The sequence below is a fragment of the Ursus arctos genome, unplaced genomic scaffold, assembly GCF_023065955.2.
Source record: "Ursus arctos isolate Adak ecotype North America unplaced genomic scaffold, UrsArc2.0 scaffold_29, whole genome shotgun sequence".
NCBI lineage: Eukaryota > Metazoa > Chordata > Mammalia > Carnivora > Ursidae > Ursus > Ursus arctos.
Window position 1 is genome coordinate 32,713,061 of NW_026622974.1, and position 25,049 is coordinate 32,738,109.

A 25,049-nucleotide genomic window follows, 5' to 3' on the forward strand; every position below is an offset into this window, starting at 1 on the left:
GTTCAAGGAACTGAGAGGAAGCCAGTGAGCTAGAGCTTAGTGAGAGAGGAGAATGTGAAGAGAATCGGGAAGGGCCAAACAATACAGGGCCTTGGACTTTGGTTAGGAGCATGGCCTCTTGCTTTGGTTACTAGGACGGCTATGGATGTTATAAGCAAAGCACAGTCATAATCCTAGACATTACAGTCACAGGTGCTGAGATTTTTATTTCCATTTCCATTTGCTAACGGTACTCTCTCTCAGTTCTCAAGAAACTTAAATTCTGAAGAGCTGGTCCTGAGAAAATGTCAGCTGGCACTATTCAATGACTTATCACCAAGTCCATTCTTCGCACTAACGTGTGGTGTCTCTGCATTGACTCAAATATCTGCACTCCTGCTTACTCCCTCGGGAGACGTAAAATGGGGCACTCCCTGAGACACTTGGTTTCCTCCTTTTTGCTGGAGGATTTCCATCCAAGACTAACTGTCTAGCAGCTGCCCCTCCCAGGAGGTTCATGGTGGTGAAACTTTTATAGGCCTACCTTTCACATTAGAACAGTCCTATGTTGGGGGTACATGGGTGGCTCACCAGTTAAGTATCCGACTCTTGATATTAGCTCAGATCTTGATCTCAGGGTTGTGACGCAAGCCCTAGTGTGGAGCCCACTAAAAAAATAAAAAATAAAAAAAAAGCCATAGGTTGAGTAATTTGTCAACATACACATAAAACTTGTAATTTAAAAGTCTTAATAATAGTAAGATAACAGGAAAAAGGGCAGAGATGTCCTGCAGACCTGATAGGACCCTGAGAAGAATGATTGGAGCAGCCAAAGGAAGACAATTCAAATACTATGTAGTGGCTGCCTGGTTTTTTTTTTTTTTAGATTTTATTTATTCATTTGAGAGAGAGACACCATAAGTGGGGTGCAGGGGGTGCAGAGGGAGACGGAGAGGGAGAAGCAGACTCCCCATTGAGCAGGAAGCCCAACGAGGGGCTCGATCCCAGGACCCTGAGACCACGACCTGAGCCAAAGGCAGATGCTTAACTGACTGAGCCACCCAGGCACACTGGCTGTCTGTTCTTATATATGAACACATGTCCAAAACCCAAGGGACTCTCAGAAATAGTGGAGGAACATGGATTTTTCAGAGAAACAGAAGGCTTAATTAGCAGGTAGGAAAGACTGAGTCACCAGAAGGCTAAAATATGGAACACAGCTCCATCTTCAAAGTATCTCCTAAGCATTTTGAAAATATTTGGGGCTTCCTAATGGGATTTCTCATTTATGTTTATTTTACTTTCATCCATTCACCCACAATCAAAGAAATGTATGTGTGTGTGTATATGTATATAGTATATATACATATATATGTTTGCATAATTACATTTATGTATATAGTTTTAACTATATTAGTCACTATATATGCTGACATATATATATTATATATGGACTGAATGTTTGTGTCCCCTAAAATTCATATATTAAAATCCAAAATGTGGGACACCTGGGTGGCTCAGTCGGTTAAGCGTCTGCCTTCGGCTCAGGTCATGATCCCAGGGTCCTGGGATCAAGCCCCACATTGGGATCTTTGCTCGGTGGAGAGCCTGCTTCTCCCTCTGCCTGCTGCTCCCCCTGCTTGTGCTCTCTCTCTCCCTGACAAATAAATAAAATTAAAAAAAAAATCCAAAATGTATATGGACACCCCCAATGGGATATGTTCTTATAAGAAAAGACTTTCCTCTCTCTCTTTTTCTCAGTCTGTACACAGAGGAAGGCCATTCGAGGGACATACTGAGAAGGTGGCCATCTGCAAGCTGAGAAACGAGGCCTCAGTGGACACCAATCCTGCTAGAACCTTGATCTTGGACTTCCAGCCTCCAGAACTGTGGGAAAATAGATTTCTGTTGTTTAATCCACTCATTTTCCTGCTTCTTTGAACAACTGGTAATGTTGTCAATTACATGTCAGACATTGTGAATTGGATCTGATTGGATTTTCTTGTATTTCTATACATCTTCTTAAGCTTTGTTTTGGGGTTCAGTTAAATCATGTGGAAACAACTTGATTCTTTTAAGGCTTGCTCCTACGTTTTGTTAGGCTGGACCAGTGCAGTTTGTAGTTTAGGGCTAGTTTTGCTCCAGTACTGAGGCGATGTATAAGTCCTTCGTCTGATGCTCTGTGAACATGAACTATCCCTTGTTTTTTATGGGCTCTAGAGATTATTCCCTCTGATCCTGTCAGCTATTATTTTCCACTGGCCTTGGGGGAAAATAAGACATGCACTCATTGGTACTAAGCCAGAGCCTCAAGAGGCTTCTCTGTAGATTTCCAGAATTCTCTCCTGTCCTGCTCACTTTTTTTTCCTGGTACTCTGCCCTGTGAACTTTAGCTGCCTTGGCCATCCGAACTCCCATCTCCTTAACTTATGGCTTTCCCCCTTCCTATACTGCATCTTGGAAACTCTCTTCAGGCACTAATGCAGAGACGATGTCAGGGCTCATTTGTTTGTTTCCTTGCCCTTAGGGATCATTGTCCTATGCTGTCTGGTAGCTAATGCTTGAAAATGTTTATTTCATTTATTTTGTTCAGCTTTTGTTTCCAGAGAATAAATCTGGACTGTGTTTCCCCATCTTGGCTGGACTGTAATTATGTATTTGAGAATTTTATTTTTATAAACCTAAATTAAATAAAATTAAATTAAATTTCATATTAATTTTATCCTTTTTAATTCTCTTCTAACATTTTGCATTTTTTGCTTTAATTAGTATGTGAAAAATGAATGAACATTATTTCTGTGTGTTTGTCACACAGATAAAACATGTAGTTTAGAGTAAGAGCAGGGATAGAGTTGTGAGGCCTTCTACTAGGGATCAACGTGAAGTTCTCCTCAAACCATCAGGCAGTGTTCCCTGAGAATAATGATTCAGAGTTGCAGGATCATCTCACGTTAACAGCATGGAGCTTACATACCCATCTCCTATCCACAAAAACAGTAAGACAGTCTTTATCACTTTCTTTGCAAAAATGAAGGTATTCTATGTTTATTGCCTTCCCTAAATTTAGAAACTGTCACAATGAGAGTTTAGTTTATTCTATATGGCTTTTTCTTAATGAATTCATATTGGTATCGCAGATCTCTGCTTCCAAACAATTCTATACTCCAGAATTGAACTAAAAATCCACATCAAGATAACACAGAACTATAGCTTCCAAATTTTACCTTTTTTTAAAAAGAGCCATTTGTCCATTTCTGATTTTCCATCATTGTTATTTATCATGACTTTTCAGAAACTGCCAACAAACTATAATGCAATTTTTTTCAATATTCTGCTTATTACCTTCAGTATATTACGCAGCTTTGTGAGGTTCCTTCTATATAGATGAGATTGAAAACATATGGTTAAAATTTTTTAAAAAAGTCATTGTGTCAGAAAATTTTAATGAAATTTAAATCTTTCTTATACAGCTTCACCTGGTAAGAGTTTCAACTGTATTTGTTTTTTGTTTTGGGGGGTTTCTTTTCTTTTCTTCTTTTCTTTCTTTCCCTTTCTTTCTTTCTTTCTTTCTTTCATTCTTTTTTTATTTTTTTAGAGAGTGGGAGAGAAGAGGGGCAGAGGGAGAAGGAGGGAGAGAATCTCAAGCAGGGGCCACACCCAGAGCAAAGCCTAACACTGAGCTTAAGTTCAGGACCCTAAGATAAGGACCTGAGCCCAAATCAAGAGTCAGATGCTTAATCGACTGAGCTACCTAGGTGCCTCAACCATATTTGTTTTTAAGATTGTCAGTTTGAATGCTATTATCCATGATGGAGAAAAAAGAAAAATAGGAGTCTTACTTGAATAACTAAATAATACCCGGTGTCCAAGTAGTAGTCCCAAACTGTCACTGCTGTTTTCCTTGGTCAGAACATAATCTAAACTGTCATTGCCATTTCTCTTCATAATCCTGAAGTACTCTTTAAGCTGCCCTTGCCCCCGCCCTCTTCTTTCTTTTGGAAAAGGCTTGGTCCATTCTGTGGCATGTCCCTTTCCTGCTATTATTTTTACAGGCTCTCATCATTCTTATAGGTTCACACCATTCCTATATGCACCCAAAGCAGGTATACTAATAAATTTTTAACCCTAGAATAAATCACTGTAAAGCAGTGCATAACTGATTACATTCTGTGAAAACTTATCATTGATTAGAAATTTAGCTTCCACACATGCACAAAGTAAATCCAAGTATGGGAAATAGTTTCTGGAACCAAAGTTTGGGGTTTAGTGAATTCATGTAACAATGACTTCAATAATTGAAATTTTTTTTAAAAAAGCAGCCATACTAACAGAGAATCATCAGATTAGCAACAAAGTGACATGACGAGGGGCGCCTGGGTGGCTCAGTCATAAAGCATAAAAGTCATAAAGCCTTCGGCTCAGGGCGTGATCCCAGGACCCTGGGGTCGAGTCCCATGTCAGGCTCCCTGCTCTGCTGGGAGCCTGCTTCTTCCTCTCCCACTCCCCCTGCTTGTGTTCCCTCTCTTGCTGGTTGTCTCTCTCTCTGTCAAATAAATAAATAAAATCTTTAAAAAGTAAAAAATAAAAAAAACCAAAAACAACAACAACAACAAAACCAAAGTGACATGATGATAATGGCAAAGTTACATGGTCCAAACTTTTGTGTAAAAAAAATGTGAAGCTTTCCATCTTGAAATCATAACCTCTTAGTCAATTGTATTGTATTATGGAAGACTTACTGAAAATAAACAAGTTCATTTACTGTCAGATGAAGCTGGTTTTAAGACAAACTCGTAATTATGGTATATTATCTTGACTAGAACAAGTTCATTTCTTTACTTGTCTCTGGAGGTGGCTTCTCATTGGTCTATGATTCCAATGGCCTGAATGAACAACAGTTAAGGATCAAAACCTCTTTGGATAGGTAAGTCGGAAGCATTGATTCTGGATAAAGTAGGAGAGCCATGGACATCCTCATATGTAGATGTCTAAACACTGCAGTGGAACTATTCATCCCAATATGGCACATTGTTACATACCTCCCATGAAAACAATCAATAAAGCATTTAGCCAAGAATGGTACCTACTTTTGTTTCTGAATAGCTTGTAATGATAACCTGCCAATAAATAGTTGCTGAGAATTGTGTAGGAGACAGTAAAAAGGTTCTTTTAGCACTTACAGGAAGCTTACATAGTTAGTTTACTGTACTCAAGAAGTCTACAAATCTGGTAGAAGAAATAGGATTCTGAACTACTACAATGGTTGCAAATGTTAGTATTTAGCATAACATTCATTGAGTGTCTACAAAGTACCAGATACCATTCTAAGCACTTAGGATACTGTAACCAACAAAGTAGACAAAAATTCCTGCGCTTATGGAGTTTACATTCTAGTGGGGGAGTGGGTAGAGAGTCAGAAAATAAATAAGATAAGTATGTCAGATAAGTGAAACTAGGGGATTTTATAGACTACTGCTGGAAATACAATGCAAACCACATATGTAATTGTCAATTTTCCATTAACCATATTAAAAAACTAAGAAGAAACAAGTGAAATTAAATCTCATTAAATTTTTTATTTTGGAATAATTTTTGGTTTACACAAGTTTGCAAATGTAGTACAGAAAATTGGTGTATAGGTGCGCCTGGGTGGCTCAGTCGTTAAGCGTCTGCCTTCGGCTCAGGGCGTGATCCGGGAGTCCTGGGATTGAGCCCCACATCAGGCTCCCTGCTCCACTGGGAGCCTGCTTCTTCCTCTCCCACTCCCCCTGCTTGTGTTCCCTCTCTCGGTGCCTGTCTCTCTCTCTCTGTCATATAAATAAATAAAATCTTTAAAAAAAAAAAAAGAAAATTGGTGTATACTCTTCACTCAATTTCCCTATTTTTAAGGTCTTATATTACTGTGATACATTTGTCAAAATTAAGACACCAACACTGGTACATTACTATTAACTAAATCACAGTTATCTACTATTTGGATTTCATCAGTTTGCCCATTAATGTCCACTTTCTGTTCCAGGGTCCGATCCATGATACCGTATTGCATTTAGTTGTCATATCTCCTTAGTCTCCTCTGGTCTGTGACAGGGGATATCAATTTTAATAATATATCTTATTTAATACAATATATAAAAATATCATTTCAAACTGTGATCAATATTTATATTATCTAATATATTTTTTCATACTAAGTCTTCAAAATACAATATTTATATTTACAACATATAAGCACTTTCACAGAAAGTACTTAATCTGCATTTACATCTCACAAGATTTACATTTGAAAAAGTAGATTCACATACTCAGGTTCTAAACATACTTAAAAGTCTTCCAATAATTGCCCAGAACGTTTTAATGAACCTAATTATTTTAAAAATTCAGTTCCTCAGACGCACTAGCCACCTTTCAAGTGCTCAATAGCCTATGTAGCTAGTAGTTACCATTTTGAACAGTACAGCTCTAGACCATCTTAAGGACTTATGGCTTTTATTCTGGGTGAGAAAGGGAGCTCTGGAGGGTTTTGAGCAAAGGAGTGACGTGATGGGTAAAAATACATAGCCAGTAGATATGATAAGATGCAGTAAGTGAGGAAGGGCTTTCCCGCTGGTTAAGTGGCTAGCCAGAGCTGGGAATGCGAGGGTGCTAAGGACAGTTTTGGAGTTAACAAGTGACAGCTGTAGCTCATTTCCTACACATACACAAAACCAACCAGGCCATTCTACCATACACCATATGTTCTAACGCTGGTACAATAAAGACATCTCTCGGACTGGCAGAGAAGAGAAAGCGTTGCCTTGAACCACAAAGCCACTTTAACAGTAGAGGCCCAGCGAAGGTAGATTAGTAGGGAGGTACCCTTTCCCTGAGGGCACCTGAGCTCCTAAATGGGACAAATTCGGAGCGAGGAGGCAGATCAGGCCAGTTCACGCCACCGCAATCCAGGCGGGCTTGTAAATTCTGACAAAGGGGAGGGCCCTGGCTTGAAGACGAAGCGCGGAGTTATTTTAAGACAGCAGGAAGGCACAAATGCGAGCTCAAGGACGAAAAGCACCGAGATTCTTGCGCAAGCCGCAGAGTGGAAGGTAGCTCTGCGAACGAACCTTTCTTGCCATATCCTCCCTAAGTCGGGCAGTGGGGAGGGCGAAGGACGGAATCGGTGGCAGCGCGGCGGCAAAGGCCAAATCACAGGGCAGCTTTTAAGTCCTGATGCTGGGAGCAACGGTCCCCGTCACTATTTTCCTCTCACCTGATAGCTCCGCCCAGGGGTGGCTCCCTCCCCTGCAAAAATCTGGCCCGGTTAAACGGGAAAGGGCAGGAAAACTGGCCTACTGACACCGGGGAACGCCTACCAAATACCAGCACCTAGGTACCGCCCGCGCCCATCGGGTGGAGTCAGAGCGCAGGAACCTCCTAAGGCGGAACTGGCGGATCGCAGGGAGCGGGGCGGTGCTGACGCACACAAGCCAATCACGGCAGACGCTTGCACGTGACTAGAACTGACCTATAGGCAGTCGCGACGATAGCGGCGGGGAAATTCAAACGTGTCTGAGGAGAGGGATCTGGATTCCATCTTTTCCTCCCAACTGCGCTTTCTGGCGGTGAGTTCTCGCTCGCGGGCACGCCGAGGAACGGCGGCAGCCGGTGTGTGGGCTCTTTAGCCGCGAGGGCCGGTGAGTGGTGAGGGCGAGGCGGGGAGGACTCAGAGCCTGGTAAAAGACGTAGGGCGCGGCTAAACGAACTGAAGGGGGAGGGGAGGTGTCCCTGCTTCCGCCAATCCAGCTGGTGGTCAGGAAGATTTTGTTGAGAACCCAGGAAACAAGAGGTGGGTGTGTACCTCGCTGAAGAGGGCTTGGCGGGCACCTGGGGAAAGTTTTGGGGGAAATGAAATCGTCTTCCAAAGGAAACGCCCTCTTCTCTGATGTTTTAGAACAGGGGGAGGAGACGGTGACAGTTACCTTTTGAACCGGACTTCAAATAGTGGTATCTAGCTGCCCACCTTATCGCCCCTTTTTATTGTCAAACTCGAGGTCAGGGGCGTCATTGATATCCGTTATCCTGGGCTACTGGGTAAATGTCTGAGAATCACAAACCTGAGATTTACAGGAAGAACGACTGCAGACACTTTGCAACATCACCACCGTGCTGATGAGCAAGTACTCAATGCTATAAGAATACAGTGGATTTTTGGTTTTAGAATGATTAAGAGAGCAAATCATAATTCTGCCAGATAGGCATAAGAACAAGCCTTGTAAATATCTCATTTATCAGTAAAAGGCAATAATGTGTATATATTCTGCTTTGAAAGCGCAATGTGCAGGCTTACTCGCATACAGCAGGTGAATAAAAAAATGGTTTTCATTATCAAAAATATTCTTTATGTCTATATGTCACTACCAGAATTCAAGCAACCATTACCTCACGTTTAAAAAAAAAGATGACTGAATTTGCAAATGGCCCAGAGGAAATAATTCTGGAAAAAGAGTGAAAGGAAAGTGTGGAAGAAAAATGGAAAGTTTGAAAGCAAGGAAGGCAGCAATTTCTGTGTTGTGCAATGGCTTCGTTGAAGTTCTTTTGGGAAGAAAAGGTGTATCTGGCCTATTGGAAACCTTGCTGGACAAATTACAAGGATGTGCTGTTGTTTTTATGCACATAGTTTCATGAATACTACTCTGATAATATCTGTGTTTAGATGTGTTCGTGTAACTAATGCTTTCGACTTTTGGGTTCTAAAAGGCTAGTTGAAACATTTCTTTTTCTTTAATGATAGTAAAAAGGAATGATTTTTTTTTTTGGCCCTAGAAATGGAGGCTGAGGATTTAAGTGGCAGAGAATTGACAATTGATTCTATAATGAACAAAGTAAGAGATATTAAAAATAAATTTAAAAATGAAGACCTTACTGATGAGCTAAGCTTGAGTAAAGTCTCTGCTGATACTACAGGTGAGTTCCTTTTCTTTGAGTGCCGGCTAAGGTGAAAGTATGAAGTGTTAACCACTTGCATTTCATAAATGTAATTTTCTCAGTAATTGTTGCTTACCGATTAGACTACAAATACTTTATATTTTAACCCTTCTGTGTGGAAATGTTCCCACAATTTTCTGCTTTCTTAGAGACGGAAACTGACTACAGTGTGCTCTTAACTCTTCCATTACTATCAGCTGTTATTTCTGTTGATATGTCTGCCATCAGTAGATATGCCATTTTTTTCCATTCCTTTTTTGCTGCAAACTGAGAAAATGTCATGAATCTTAATGAAATTACGTAGAAACTTAAAGTCAGACACTCCATTTTTGATTGGGGAGAATCTTCCTACGACTCCCCCTTTAAATCTCTTTTCCCTTCCTTACTCTGTTCCACGAGAGTGACTTCCCTGCTATCTCTCCTATATGCTAGACCAGTGCCTTTGTTCTTGCTCTCTGCTTTGAACACCATTCCCAAGATTATCTGCCTACTCTTAGCTTTTCCGGGTCTGTTCACAGGTCCTTTCAGTGAGGCCTTTCCTAACCCACCTATTTAAAATAGCAGCCTGCTGGTGTGAGCGTGTGTATCCTTTCCCTGTATTATTTTTCTCGACAGCATTAATCACCTTATATCTAATTTACTCATGAATTTATTTGTTTTCTGTCTTCTCCACTAGAATGTGAGCTCTGTGAAGGAATGATTTTTATCTGCTTTGTTTTATCTACAGGGCTTAGAGTGGTGCCTGACATGTGGTAGATACTCAAATTTTTATTGGATGATGAATGAGTAAAAGTGCCCAAAGTTTAATACCCTAGCTTTATGAACATTTAGCTCAGAAGCCTAATTCTTTTTATATTTCAGATTATTGAGGTTGTTTGAAAAGTGATCTTTGGATAAATTTGTTATATCTATACTGACTATTAAATGGATGAGGGATTGACAAGAATTGGAAGAACCTGAAATCTAGTCATGATGGTAGATCATATTAACTTGAAACAACCTAGAAAATAGTCATTTTGGTGTTAAGCAAAGTCTTAGTGGAATATTACCATACTTTATTATGTACTTAAAATAATGTTAAAGCTTGCACACACCAAGATGAGTACTTATTTAAAATTCTTAGCTAGGGGCGCCTGGGTGGCCTTCCGCTCAGGTCCGTGATCCTGGGGTCCTGGGATCGAGTTCTGTATCATGCTCCCTGCTTGGGGGGGAGCCCGCTTCTCCCTCTCCTTCTGCCTCTCCCCTACTTGTGCTCTCTCTCACGTGCTCTCTCTCTCTTTCAAATAAATAAAATCTTTAAAAAGAAATAATAAAATTCTTAGCTTGGTCAAAACTGTAAATACTTAATATATATTGATAACTGGGATATAAGACATTATCATAAGTATTGAGGGAAATCCAAAGATTAAAACCTTGGTTTCTAGGTGACAAGAATTTATGTAATCACTACACTGCACTGTAAAATATGTTTGGCTTCAAATAAATACTAACACAATAAAGACACAATTTAAGTTCTGAGTAAAGAAAGAATGGAGTGCTCAGAGGCATGAGGAGTTCATTTGCAAACACAGTGTTTTTGTTTTTTAAATTTTATTTAAATTCAATTAATTAACATATAATGTATTATTAGTTTCAGAAGTAAAGGTCAGTGATGAATCAGTCTTCTATAACACCCAGTGCTCATTACTTCAGTGCCCTCCTTAATGTCCACCACCCAGTTACCCCATCTCCCTACCCCTCTTTCCTCCAGCAACCCTCAGTTTATTTCCTACGCTTAAGAGTCTCTTATGGTTTGTCTCCCTCTCTGGTTTTGTCTTGTTTTATTTTTTCGTCTCTTCCCCTGTGATCCTCTGTTCTGTTCCTTAAACTCCACATATGAGTGAGATTGTATGATAATTGTCTTTCTCTGATTGACTTATTTTGCTACCATAATACCCTCTAGTTCCATCCACGTCATTGCAAATGGCAAGATTTCATTTTTGGGGGAATGCCTGGGTGGCTCAGTCAGTTAAGTATCTGCCTTCGGCTCAGGTCATGATTTCAGGGTCTTGGGATCAAGTCCTACATCGGGCTCCTTGCTCAGCGGGGAGCCTGCAGCAACCCCTGCTTGTGCTGTCTCTCTGACAAATAAATAAATAAAATCTTTTTTAAAAAGGTTTCATTTTTGATGGCTGAGTAGTATTCCATTGTGTGTGTGTGTGTGTGTGTGTGTGTGTGTATCTGTGTATACACACACCACATCTTTATTCATTCATCTGTTGATGGACATCTGGGCTCTTTCCATAGTTTGGCTATTGTGGACATTGGTGCTAGAAACATAGGGTTCAGGTGCCCCTTCGGATCACTACATTTGTATCTTTGGGATAAATACCCAGTAGTGCAATTGCTAGGCTGTAGGGTAACTCTATTTTCAACTTTTTGGGGAACCTCCATACTGTTTTCCAGAGTGGCTGCACCAGCTTGCATTCTCGCCAACAGTGTAAGAGGATTCCCCTTTCTCCACATCCTCACCAACATCTGTCATTTCCTGACTTGTTAATTTTAGCCATTCTGACCAGTGTGAGGTGATATCTCATTGTGGTTTTGGTTTGTGTTTCCCTGATGCCAAGTGATGTTGAGCAGTATTTCATGTGTCTGTTGGCCATGTGAGTGTCTTCTTTGGAGAAATGTCTGTTCATGTCTTCTGCCCATTTCTTGATTGGATTATTTGTTCTTTGGGTGTTGAGTTTGATAAATTCTTTATAGATCTTGAATACTAGCCCTTTATCTGATAAGACATTTGCAAATATCTTCTCCCATTCTGTCAGTTGTCTTTTGGTTTTGTTGACTGTTTCCTCTGCTGTGCAGAAGCTTTTTATCTTGATGAAGTCCCAGTAGTTCATTTTTGCCTTTGTTTCCCTTGCCTTTAGAAATGTGTCTAGCAAGAAGTTGCTATGGCCGAGGTCACAGAGGTTGCTGCTTGTGTTCTCCTCTATGATTTTGATGGATTCCTGTCTCACATTTAGGTTTTTCATCCACCTTGAGTCTATTTTTTGTGTGTGGCATAAAGAAATGGTCCAGTTTCATTCTTCTGCATGGAGCTGTCCAATTTTCCCAACACCATTTGTTGAAGAGACTGTCTTATTTCCACTGGATAGTCATTCCTGCTTTGTTGAAGATTAGTTGACTATTGAGTCGAGGGTCCATTTCCGGGTTCTCTCTTCTGTTCCTTGATCTATGTGTCTGTTTTTATGCCAGTACCATACTGTCTTGATGATCACAGCTTTGTAATAGAGCTTGAAGTCCAGAATGGTGATCCTACCAGCTTTGGTTTTCTTTTTCAACATTCCTCTGGCTATTCAGGGACTTTTCTGGTTCCAACACAGTGGTTTTTTTAGACCTCTTATAGACTAATGTTAGCGCAATGGAAGGGAGGTAAAAAAAAAAAAAAAAAAAAAGGAAAATTAAATTAGTATCAGGCTTGATTAAATTTAAAATAGGGGCGCCTGGGTGGCACAGCGGTTAAGCGTCTGCCTTCGGCTCAGGGCGTGATCCCGGCGTTGTGGGATCGAGCCCCACATCAGGCTCCTCTGCTGTGAGCCTGCTTCTTCCTCTCCCACTCCCCCTGCTTGTGTTCCCTCTCTCACTGGCTGTCTCTGTCTCTGTCAAAGAAACAAATAAAATCTTTAAAAAAAAAATAAAAATAAATAAAAATAAAAAAGCAGAATTATGAATATGTTGTCTTAGTAAAAAGCAGAAACAGTAATTTGTAAAAGCAAAGATTTTGCCCTTATTGAAGGCAACTGAAACTGATAGAAGGAATGATAGTTTCTCGGGAAATCTGAATTTATTGTTTAGTAATGACTAAAATATCCTGAACAGGAGACTGACATTAATTCAATGTGTCTTTTTAAAACAATTGACAGTAAAAAAAGTTAAAAAAAAATTACAACATGAAAATTATGGAGAAATATGGGTAACTTGGACGGAGAAGAAAATAACCATACCAGTTACTTATCTTTTATAAATTAGTTTTGTTTAAATGGGTTAAAGGTAAGTTTGAGGTATATGGATATAATGTTGGATGGATGAGGTTGTAAAGAAGGTTATGTTAGGAATGGGGCAATAAGTTTTAAAATTTTAAATGAATAAGTCATTGATGAAGAATTTCCTAACAAAGTTGTTACGGGTAGTGGTGGGAGATGCTTAGGTTTTCTTTGGATAGTTAGGGTGCCAAAACAGAATTATGCTGCTAGAGCATAAAATTTTTACATATGGTCTTTTTAAAAGCTACTTATAAAACTTATCTCCAAAGTTTTTCTTTCCTTCAAAATATATAATTTTAGGAGTAAAATAAACTCTTATAAAGACATATATGCAGTAAATAGTTGCTTATATTTATGTGAATTGTTAAAGTTTTAAAGTGTTTTAAGGAGCTTATGTACATTTATACTAAGAATATAAATTATTAACTAATTTGAAAGGAAAGTTCAAGTTGGCATTTGTTGTGGTATATTTTGTTTCTCTTATTCAGATAACTCGGGAACTGTTAACCAAATTATGATGATGGCAAACAACCCAGAGGACTGGTTGAATTTGTTGCTCAAACTAGAGAAAAACAGTGTTCCCCTAAATGATGTTCTTTTAAATAAATTGATTGGTCGTTACAGTCAAGCAATTGAAGCCCTTCCTCCAGATAAATATGGCCAAAATGAGAGTTTTGCTCAAATTCAAGTGAGATTTGCTGAATTAAAAGCGTAAGTATTCACTTTTTAACTACATTTAACTAAGTACATTACATAGCACATAACTACATTATAAAAAGAAACATGTCAGGATTAATTGGCAGAAAATTAATATTTTTTAACCAAATCCTTTTGTTTATAATTAACACGTGAGTATTGTAAACTCTGTTTACTTTGTACGTTATTTCCACAAAAGTTACTTATTTTGGACTCTGCCTGAAAAGATTTTAAAAACTAACGTAATAGTATTTAATTTTACACACAGAAAAAAACAATATCCCATGTCGCTTGGGAAATTGAATAAGGAGTTATCAAACTTAAGCTTTGTCCTTTTTCTTAAAATTTGACTCTAAAATCTTTATTACAGTATTCAGGAGCCAGATGATGCCCGTGACTACTTTCAGATGGCCAGAGCAAACTGCAAGAAATTTGCTTTTGCTCATATATCTTTTGCACAGTTTGAACTATCACAAGGTAATTTGAAAATGTCAAGTGCAAATTTTAAGTAATAGATAACTTCCTGCTGTAACTCACATTGTAATGTTAAATCACCCATATGATGTAGAAATTTGAGGCAAAAGGCATGGAAGTTGATCAGATGAGAATACGGGGGAAGAATGCCACAAAGTGTAAATGCAGAGAATATTTGTTATACTAGCTTTTCTACTTGTAGAGCATAATCCAGGGAAATAAGCATGAACATCATATTTGTGCTATTAATTAGATTCAGGAAATGTCTAAAGGAAGGTGGCTTTTTCACTGAATACTCGTGTGATAGAAAGATACTAGATACTTAAGTTAGCACTTAGATAAACTTTCCTTATGCTATGGTTTCATAATACTGAAATATATATCAAAATATAATTGTAGCATTAATTGATAGTTCCCCTTTTTAATTAAAAAGAAAAGCAAACTGCTGTAGAAGCTTTTATTTCTTGTTCATTTGATTCTTGCATAGTCTGGGCTTTTTGGATAGAACTGTGGCAATCTCTTCCTCAGACGTTTTTAGCCTACCCATTCTTTAGTCTTTTTCTCATTTTCTGGGGCTTTTGGATCCATGTCAGTCTGCCCTCTAGCCTCACATTTCTAATTTTCCCTCTGTTCCAACCCTGATCCCATTTACTACAAGTGATGCACCCATCAGTATTGGTTTGGCTCAGCCAGAATCCCCATCATGGTGCCCAAAGCAGCACTCAGTCACTGGAGTGTATTTCCCAGGATTGAGGTTGGAAAAAAGCATTGTAAAAACCCAGGGAATGGTTTGAAAACCCTGAACTTTTACTTATAATATTTCTGAGTCCTAATTATCTGAATCATCTCTAACACATCCTGTGACTGTCAGGTGACTTTAAAAAATATCATTCCTTTTCTGCCTAGGAAAATTGATTACTCCTTGCTTATTAGAGTAAATTTGGCCAGGCCTTTAATACCCTCTCACTCCACTTTACTTAAAACATTTGTTGAAGTATTATGGCCTATCAATAGCAACTATAAATTTTATCTTTAGAACATATAAATACTGAAAATCTCAAATTTTGGTATTTGTAAAAAAGAAAGCTTTATCACTGCAATGTACTAGTGGCCTCAAGGTCAAAATTGTCATTATTTTGAAAAAGGTTATGAATAGGCTCTCAGGAAATATGCACATCTTAGAAATCGTGTGTGTAGTTTGGTGTGTTTGTATATTTTTGTAACATTGGAGGACATTCCATAGTTTTTATCAGACTCTCCAAGGGGTCTATAACCTTATTAAGCTCCCTAATTACTAGTTCTTATCTAAGCCTGCCTTTCTTCTTCTGCTCTAAAATGTTCAAATCCTGAAATGCCACTACTCTGAATAAATGTATACTTAGCCACTATCAGATATATTTATATTCTTAAAATTTGTAAGTTGTCAGAAACTAGGGGTCATCTCTTAATCATTTTTAAATCCGAAGTGCCAAGTGCATAGCATAGCTGAGTCGCTCCCATAGGTGCTGATTACACATTCCATATGATCCATGGTGTATACATTTGATATTTGTAAATCAAATTCTAGACAAAATATATTAAGTTTCAACTGAAATTTGGTGATTTATTTGTAGTCAGATAATTATAGTAGTCTAAATTACTTGCATTTTTGGGATGGTATAGCTAAGTCTGGTAGCTAAAGACTAATCTTCGTTATTACTTTTTAATATATGAATCCTTTTGATAGAGGATTCCCTTTAGCAAAAGATGTCGACCTTAATTAAATGTTGTCATGAACGATATTTATTATACTGCATTGTAATAGTTTGGTGTTCTTGGGACTATAGTAACATCTAGGGCTTAGTTTTCCCTTTTACTAACTTAAGTTTCTGTTCTATTTGGTTTTTGCTGCCCCCACTTTATACTGCTTTGTTATATATCATTTACTTTTGAAAATGGACAATGGTGATAAAGCTCATGCATAATTATGTTAATTACATATTATATAAGTAAACTATTTGACAGGAATTATTACTAAAAGAGAAATTGCTTTTATTTGCTTATGAAATAAGGTACATGATCTTGGAATAAATATTTTTGCCTAAGCCTTTTAAATTTTTCCCTAGATCCTGATGAATAAGTATCTGGGGAATGATGATTGCTGCATTAAAATGACAATTATTTTTTACTTTGTTAGGTAATTTCAAAAAAAGTAAACAACTTCTTCATAAAGCTGTAGAATGTGGAGCAGTACCACTGGAAATGCTGGAAATTGCCATTCGGAATTTAAACCTTCAAAAGAAGCAGCTGCTTTCGGAGGAGGAAAAGAAGAGTTTAGGTAAATGTATTAATGTGTGCTACTACTTTTCTGTGGTAGATTGTCTGCAAAAAAGAATACAGGATAGTATTTTATTTCTTTATTTCTAAAGATTTTTTACTTATTTGAGAGAAGGTGCATGCACAGGTGGGGTTGGAGGGTGGGACCAGAGGGAGAGGGAGAAGCAGACTCCCCGGGGAGCAGGGAGCCTAATGCAGGGCTCCATCCCAGAACCCCAGGATCATGACCTCAGCTGAAGGCAGATGCTTCACCAGCTGAGCCACCCAGGTGTCCCCAGGATAATATTTTAAAGAAAAATACCATCTTTATAGAATGATCAAAATCTAAGATTAAATTTTAGAGGTAAAGGAGGTAGGACTTTTAGAAATAACAAAATCTTTATTAACCTTTTTGGAATTGTTTTTCACCTAATCAAACTCATTAGTAACACATTAAAAACAATTCAATCTAAGCAAGAGAATGGCTTTATATTTAGAAATAGGGAATGTGCCTTTATTCTGGCGAAACAGGCATGTTATTATGAATCAGTTGCAAAGTATAGTTAGAGAATTATCTTCATAACATCTTCATGTCTGCATATCTTACTTGGGGACAAATGTTTACCATGAATGATCTTTTTAAATATTCTTATTTGTGAGATTACTTTTTTCATGTGTTCCTTATATCTTTATGAATTTAATTACAATTTAAAAATTTTTACAACATCTACAGTTTTGACGGCTCAAGAATCATTCCCCAGTTCACTTGGACATTTACAAAATAGGAACATCAGTTGTGATTCCAGAGGACAGACTACAAAAGCCAGGTTTTTGTATGGGTAAGGAAACGGAGTCTGTTTTTTAAATGTTCATTGTATATTTATGTTATTTTTACATCTGCATAAGTATTTTAATTACAGTAATAACATTAGCAATTAACAGAAAAACATATGTTAGTATTATTCTTTTAAAAAATGGGGTATTTTCTTTCTGTATAGTGAGAACATGCCCCCTCAAGATTTGGAGATAGGTCATCGAAATCCCTTGAAACAAACAAACAAAGCTAAACGGGTAAGTTATTTTTAATCTACCTTGATTAAAGTGATAGCAATGAGGTATATGTTTATTTCCTGTTTGGTTACTTAATCTTTCAAAACATTTTTAGTCATGCCCATTTGGAAGAGTCCCAGTTAACCTTCTAAGTAGCCCGGACTATGGGAAGACAGATGGTTCAGTTGTACCAAGTTTTACAAAAAGGTATGTTTGAATGTTTATTTTTTAATTTGTTTTCAATTGATGACAGAATGGTCGCAAAGTCTTTTATTGCCTAATAGTAATTATGATTAAATTTTTATTTAGTATTAAAGGTTTCCGAGTCTTTAAATGATATTAGGGACAAGGGAATGACTTTATTTTGCTTTCTCACTCATTAAAAATTATGGCTCCCGTCAGTGGAGCATATGACTCTTGATCTTAGGGTTGTGAGTATGAGCCCCATATTGGGTGTAGAGATTACTTAAAAATAAAATCTTTAAAAAAAAATTAAAGGAATGATTAACAAATTAGGAAACACAGAAGAAAAAATATTAGGTCAATATTAAGCTTAAAAGTTTATGCATATGTTCTTGGGGTAAAAACTCCTAATGTTTGGACATTTCTTACTTATGGATAGCCTCTCTGGTAAGAATCTCTTCCTCATGTGTATCAAAGTCTTCATAGCAGGGGCGGGAACAAATTCTTTGCCAGCTAGTTCAAGGAAAAGAGCCACTATGAGTGGGAAAGATGATAAATTCACTCATTTGCTTCAGAACCCAGGGTATCAGGAGGTGCAGAAGGGCGGATAGAGATGAAATGTTGTTCATCACGTGCAGTGTGTTCTCCTTCCTTCACGTTGAGTGTTTATCCCCTTAAAGGAAGTGGGAATCTATTAACCCAGCTTAGCTGAGGAAATTTTTCTGGTCTGTTCTTAACTCTAATCATTCTTGATTTCTTATTTCTACTAGAGAAGGCTCCTTCGATTCCAGAGAATCATTTTGCAAATAAACTTCAGAAGTACAACTGCTTGTTTTTAGTTGGCATCCTCTTTAATTAAAATCCTGTCATGCTTAAGGCTTGACTAAAGATAGATAGTAAGAGAGCATTTTGGTTGTCCAAAATCTTATGAGATGACTTCTGTCGTCTCCATTTCAAATACCTAGCTGAAAAATAAAGGAGACTTTCTCTCACTATAAAAAAATAAGAACAAAAACAAACCAGCCATTTTTTTGGTGCTTGTTATGTCAGACTATATGCTAGGCACTGGAGGCCTGTGGGAAGGCTTATACTCTAGTCCTTAAGCTATTTGCAGTCTGAAGTGTAGTTTCACCTACATACTGCTCTCCCATTCTCCTTTACCACAGTCATACTTAGCTATAACTGTTACTTAATACATAATGAAGAACTACTTACCTCTATCCCTTTTGTTATCGCCCAGCACCTAATTTAGTTATATTTGTCCTATAATCATGCTGTTTTTTAAAAAATTTTTTTTCAAGAGATATTTTCAATTAAGAAGTGTACATATTGTTAAAAAGTCAATCTAAATGGAAAAAAATAACACACTGAAAAGATTAATTTCAAGTTAAGCATTAAAACTATTTTGTTTTGTGAGTAATAGACAGACCTCTGGATCAGAACTCCGAGATATGATTGTGCCTGGATCTAAATCAAGTGGAAATGATTCCAGTGAATTGAGAAACTTTAAGGTATTTTAATTTTTTAATCTTTACATGGAGCAAAGGTTCCTGATCCAGGATCCATGGAGTTCTTTTTGTGGGGAAGGGGTCCAACAGTGTTCCTGCAGCCCCAAGAGATAAAGGACCACTAATGGGAAGTGGTACAGAAGTCCTGAACTGTTCCTCCAAAACTGAGGTGATAGCAAAATGATTAATGATCTCCTAAAATACCTTTGAAATAACAATTATTATGCATATGTTTAAGCAGATTAGTTGGCCTGGGTTTGGGAATACCTGGGGGAGCCATTCCCCCCAACTTTTGTTTCTTGGTGTGTTTAATCATATGATCTGACAAGGCATCTTATACAGCAATGAGAGTAAATTGTGATGTATCTTTGTAAATTCAAAGATACAATTTTAGTCTCTAGTGCACTGATTTTTAAGGGTTATACTATTCTTACCGTACTCGAGTTCAACCACTGACCTCACAATCTGGGTCTTTTCAATTTGTATTTTTTGTGATTCCTCTCTTTCGTGGTCTGTGCTTATTATTTTAACTAACCACAGCTATCTTAGAGACTAGAGCATTATTGTGTCAGAAGTTTAGTTTTTGGATTTAGAATAACTACTGTTTTAGACTTACACAAATCTTAATTTTCACTAACTTCTTTTTGGGATAAAACATAATCATAGTAACAAAATAGTGAGGCATGTTTTATGTTGGATTTGAAATTTCAATCTCTCTTTTTAAGTGAATATATTTTAGCAGTTGATTATATCCATTGAAAGCACATTGCCCAAATATATGGTTATGGCCATTCCCGATGCCCTAGTCAGTAATTCAAGAAATTAATCTTCTCAGAGTTTGTGAGTCTACATCTGATTATAGTAGATAATGTAGTTAGCAACCTTTTCACAGAGATGAGACTTCAGTATTTTGAACACTAAGACAAATTAGTGCTGTTGTTGTTTATGAGACTTTATTTTTTTGTTATCTTATTTGTGTAGTCTATTCAAAATATCCATTCCAAGGAACCTCTGATCTCAGATGAGAAGAGCTCTGAACTTATTACTGATTCAGTAACCCTGAAGAATAAAACTGAATCAAGTCTTCTAACAAAATTAGAAGGTAAGAGAAAGAAAATAAGCTTCCTTAATTAACACCACTTTAGGGACACCTGGATGGCTCTTCGGTTAAGCGTATGCCTTCAGCTCAGGTCATGATCCCAGGGTCCTGGGATTGAGTCCCACATTGGGCTCCTTGCTCAGCAGAGAGCCTGCTTCTCCCTCCCCCTGCTTGTGTGCTCTCTCTCTCCCCCCGTTCCTCTTGCTCTCTCCCAGATAGAGAAATAAATAAATAAATAAATAAATAAATAAAATCTTTAAAAAAAAAAAAAAAAAAGAACACCACTTTGTTGCTTGTGAAATTTGACCAGCCATCTAAGAATTGTAATGTAAGACTGTATCTATATCCCTTTAATCTTGTATGCCAGTTGAATTATATAGAATGTATGAAAAAGTACTGAATTCTGTAGCAAAGGAAGTTTATTTGCCTAAAAGGTGCATAAAAAGAAGAGTGTAGGGAAAGTACAGTGGGGCTGAGTTAGGTTTCTCAGTTGGCTTGACAAATACTTTCTGGGAAAAACACAGAAGCTATATCTATAGTATAGTTCTCTCTTTTCTCTTTTATCAAACATTTGATTTCCCGCTATATGAGTACTATGATAAATGTTCTAAGGGTATATAAATGAATGAGACAGAGATCCAAGAAGATTGCCGTCCAGCATGGTGAGAAACTGATGAATATAATGTTGTGGAGTTTAGAGAGTGTCATGAGAACCACATAAATAAAATGCTATGAGAATTCAGAGGAGGGAGAAACCTGAAGAACTAATTGGTTTAGGATAAATAAAATGTTTTGTGGAGGAAAAGAAATGTGAAGAACTGTTTGGGTTTAAATAGGAAGAAATAGCAGGGATAGAGTGTTTTGGATGGAGGGAATAGCAAAAGCAAAAGAATAAAACATTTTAGGAACCAAAGACAGTCTAGTTACATGAAAAACTGTAACAGGTCACATAGAAGTGGGAGATAAGACAAGATAGACTAAACACCAGGCTTAAAATTTTTTTTGTAAACATCAGAGTACCAAAAAAGATTTTTGAACAAGATCACAAATTGGATGATTCTTGTCTAAACAAAGGTTGACAGATTGACTGTATTTTTTTCTTTGATTGGACTGAGGAGGAAAACTGGGACAAACTAGGCTTGCTGTGACTCTTTGGTTTCCAAACTGAGACTTTCCTGGTGTTAGCCCTGGAAATTCCAGAAATCAGATTAACCCCCAGTCCCCAATAAACTGGGACTGTTAATCACCCTAGAATAGTCTCTTTTGCCATTATTTTGACTCAGAATAGATTCCTATTTCTAGTATTTGGAGGAAATTTTCATGGGATCTATTATAAACTGGTATTGAAAAATCATTTTTTACCAAATATGCTTGTTAATAGTACTAATCTGACACCTAATTTTATGTTTTTCAATAAAAGCTTATTGATTACCTACCTACACAATGCCAGTAATATTATATAGTAAAACTTATAGTTGCAAAAGATTGAAATAGCATTTCATTCATACACATTTCCTATGAGTGTATTCAAAGAGTGGGGTTTTAAGATCACAGGATGTGCATATGTTCACCTGTGGCAGATAGTGCCAAACAGTTTTCCAGAATGGTTGTACCTTTGACCAGCAGGTATTTGGCTCTTGCTCCATATTAGTCCCAATTGTTTTATTGTAGGTTTTTTATTTTAGACATTTGGATGCTGCTAAGTGATAGCTCATTGTGGTTTTAATTTCTACTTCTCTGATGGCTTACGATGTTGAACATCTTTTTCTATGTTTATTGGCCATTTGGATATCCTCTTGTGAAGTTCTTGATCTGCGTCTCTTGCCAATTTTTCTATTGAGGTATTCTTTCTTTTTCTCATTGATTCCTAGGAGATATTTATATCATCTAGATACATATCCTTTGTTAGATAGATGTGTTACAAGTAACTTCTCCCATTATGTAGTGAAGACTTTTTAGGAAAAATTCTTAAATATCGTGCATTTTAATTTATCAGTCTTTTCCTATGTGGTGTTTCCTGTCTTTAAACGAATCTGTTCCTACTCTAAGATCGTAATGATATTTCCATATATTTTAGATGATTTATCATTTTGCTTTTCACATTTCATTTTATATTTTACCTGAACTTAATATTTGTGTATATGTAAGATGAACCATCAAGATTTTGGTATTTTTTTTTCCCCATGTGGATATCCAATTGATCCAGCATCATTTACTGAAAAGACCCTTTTCCCTCAGAGAATTGTAAATTAGGTGATCCTGTGTGTGATGTCTGGTTTTGGATTCTTCTCTGTTTCATAGTTCTTTTTATCTATCTTTGTGCCAGTGTTATCTTAATTACTGCAATAGGTATATCTGTCATTGTAAAATCTTCCAACTTCATTCATCTTCATGGCTCTATCAGCTATTTAGGTCTTTTGGACTTCTGTGTACATGTTAGAATCTATCACATGCCATTTTGTAAAAAATGGTATTTGACTAAGATCCTAACAGGACAGGTTGACATCTTAACAGATAAGTTTTCTCATCCACTAACTTGGCATATACCTTCATTCATTTAAAGAGTCTTTAAAATGTTATCAAGAATCATTTTCTGTGTAGAGATTTTTCTTTTTTTATCTAGAATTATTACTAGATATCTGACATTTTTTTGATGCTGTGATGATGAGTAGGATCTTTAAAAAAAATTTTATCCTCTACTTCATTGTTGCTGGTATCTAAAAATATTACTTGTTTTAGTTATTGATCTTAGATATAGTGATGTTTGCAAAATTTACAGGATAATTCTAATATTTTTTCTGTGGATTCTTCCATGCTGTTTGAAAATATTTTAACATTTTTTTTCCTTCTAATTCTTTTAACCTTTTTTTTTGTTGTTGTTGTTGTTGTTGTATTGCACTTAACACCATAATGATGAATAGAAAGGATGATAGGTGGCGATCTTACCTTGTTCCTTATTTTAGAGGGAAGCTTTCACTATTTTACCCTTGTATGATAAATGCTGTAGATTTTTATGGCTACTCTTTATCAAATATCAAAACAGTGAATTTTGCTTTATACTTAGATTATCATTAGTTTTTTGTAACTGAGTGTTGAATTTTATCAATTGCTTTTTCTGCATTTGAGTTGATCATATATTTTTCTTCTCAGTTTTGTTATTATGGCAAATTAAATTGATTTTAAGTGTTAAGCAAACTTTACATTTAGGAATAAACATAACTTGGTCATAATTCATTATCCCTTTTGTATATCTGTGGCAAATATTTGTTTAGGATTTTTGCATTTATTATCATGGTAGGAATGAATATTTATAATCATAGAATAGTAAATATATTGTTGAGGCTCTTTTGTTTGGAGACCATTAAGAAAATAAGATACCCAGCTAGTTAAAGGTAAACTTTTTGTTAAAAAACTAGAGGTCTAGGGACGCCTGGGTGGCTCAGTCGTTAAGCATCTGCCTTCCGCTCAGGGCGTGATCCCAGGGTCCTGGGATCAAGCCCCACATTAGGCTCCTCCGCTGGGAGCCTGCTTCTTCCTCTCCCATTCCCCCCGCCTGTGTTCCCTCTCTCGCTGGCTGTCTCTCTCTCTGTCAAATAAATAAAATCTTTTAAAAAAACCCAAAAAACTAGAGGTCTATGAAAAGTAGTGGATTAGCTTCTTTTTATTAGTAAGACCTTATGATGTGTTTTTAAATTTTTACTTATTTATTTGGTGTTTTCTGGTGAAGACCAGAAGTATTTAAATTCAGAACAGTTTCTGATAAAGCTCTAGGTAACAACTTAGGAAGACGGCTATGTGGCATCTTAATAAAATTGATTTGCTAAAGGCAAATTGTTAGCAGCTGGCTTAAAGTTTTTAGTTTCTTTGTTTTTATGAGCAAAGTGCTAAAACAGTTTGTAACATGTTCTGTAGTTCAGATTTAATCGTTATTATTAAAAATTCTTTCCTTTCATTGATAATAACCACAAATGCAATTTCAGAAACTAAGGAACATCAAGAACCAAAGGTTCCAGAGAGTAACCAGAAACAGTGGCAGTCAGTGAGAAAGCCAGAATGTGTAAACCAGAATCCTGCTGCATCTTCAAATCAGTGGCAGATTCCAGAGATATCCCGAAAAGCTGATACAGAGGTAGCTTTCTTTTCCTCTCAAGTGTAGCATTGCCATTGTTTGTAATGTGGATGATCATGTTAAATGTTTTCTTCCTTTGTTAAATCCTTATGTACCATAGTTAGTGGAATAGTTTACTTAAAGGATTTTTTTTTTTTGTTCACTAAACAATGATCATTTATAGTCACGGATTCAGTAAAAGTGTATGTCAAGCTGCAGTCTTTTTTATTTTTTTAGTGGTGTTGCTAGATTTCTGGTAAACTGGTGCAAGGAATCAGCAAACTACAGCCTGTGGGTCAACTCTAGCTCCCAGCCTGTCTGTAAAAAACGTTTTATTGGAGCACAACCATGCCCATTCACTACTGTCTATGGCTGCTTTTGAACTGTAAAAGAGTCGAGTAGTTGCAACAGAAGCCATCTGGCTTGAAAAGCCTCAAATGTTTACTTTCTTGCTCTTTACAGGACACAATATGCCGATCCCTGAACTGCAATGTTGTACCAAAGCATTTAACAATTTTCTATTGTCATCCCCATAGATAAAATAGGAAAATATAGACTAGACAATGTATATGAATTAAAACAAGTTGAATGATCATTCCCACTAGCCAAAGGTCATTTTAGAAGGAATGATCTGGTAGGCTACTAGAGAGCCATACCTATATATAGTCCAT

General features: G+C 37.0%; 2 protein-coding genes across 7 annotated transcripts in view; one reads left to right on the forward strand and one right to left on the reverse strand.

The window, feature by feature from the left end:
- The window catches only part of ELOVL4 (ELOVL fatty acid elongase 4), a 66,120-nt gene extending 58,742 nt beyond the window's left edge, over positions 1-7,378 (reverse strand). The window contains exons 1-2 of the mRNA XM_057303942.1: positions 7,080-7,378; positions 571-647 (exon numbers count right to left, since the gene is read on the reverse strand). The gene's annotated coding sequence lies outside the window, so the exon portion shown is untranslated. The remainder of the gene's footprint in view (positions 1-570; positions 648-7,079) is intronic.
- Positions 7,379-7,490: 112 nt separating this feature from the next.
- TTK (TTK protein kinase) overlaps positions 7,491-25,049 on the forward strand; it is a 41,094-nt gene continuing 23,535 nt past the window's right edge. For 4 of the 6 annotated variants that reach the window (XM_057303946.1, XM_057303947.1, XM_057303943.1 and 1 more), the window contains exons 1-11: positions 7,491-7,577; positions 8,779-8,919; positions 13,454-13,676; positions 14,032-14,138; positions 16,312-16,452; positions 17,164-17,269; positions 17,429-17,501; positions 17,596-17,687; positions 19,087-19,174; positions 20,153-20,273; positions 24,251-24,399. In XM_057303946.1, coding sequence (XP_057159929.1) covers positions 8,781-8,919; positions 13,454-13,676; positions 14,032-14,138; positions 16,312-16,452; positions 17,164-17,269; positions 17,429-17,501; positions 17,596-17,687; positions 19,087-19,174; positions 20,153-20,273; positions 24,251-24,399 — 1,239 coding nt within the window. In that variant the 5' untranslated portion in view covers positions 7,491-7,577; positions 8,779-8,780. Of the gene's footprint in view, positions 7,650-7,736; positions 7,802-8,778; positions 8,920-13,453; positions 13,677-14,031; positions 14,139-16,311; positions 16,453-17,163; positions 17,270-17,428; positions 17,502-17,595; positions 17,688-19,086; positions 19,175-20,152; positions 20,274-24,250; positions 24,400-25,049 lie in introns of those variants that run through there. The other 2 variants (XM_057303944.1, XM_057303945.1) reach the window with 2 other exon arrangements.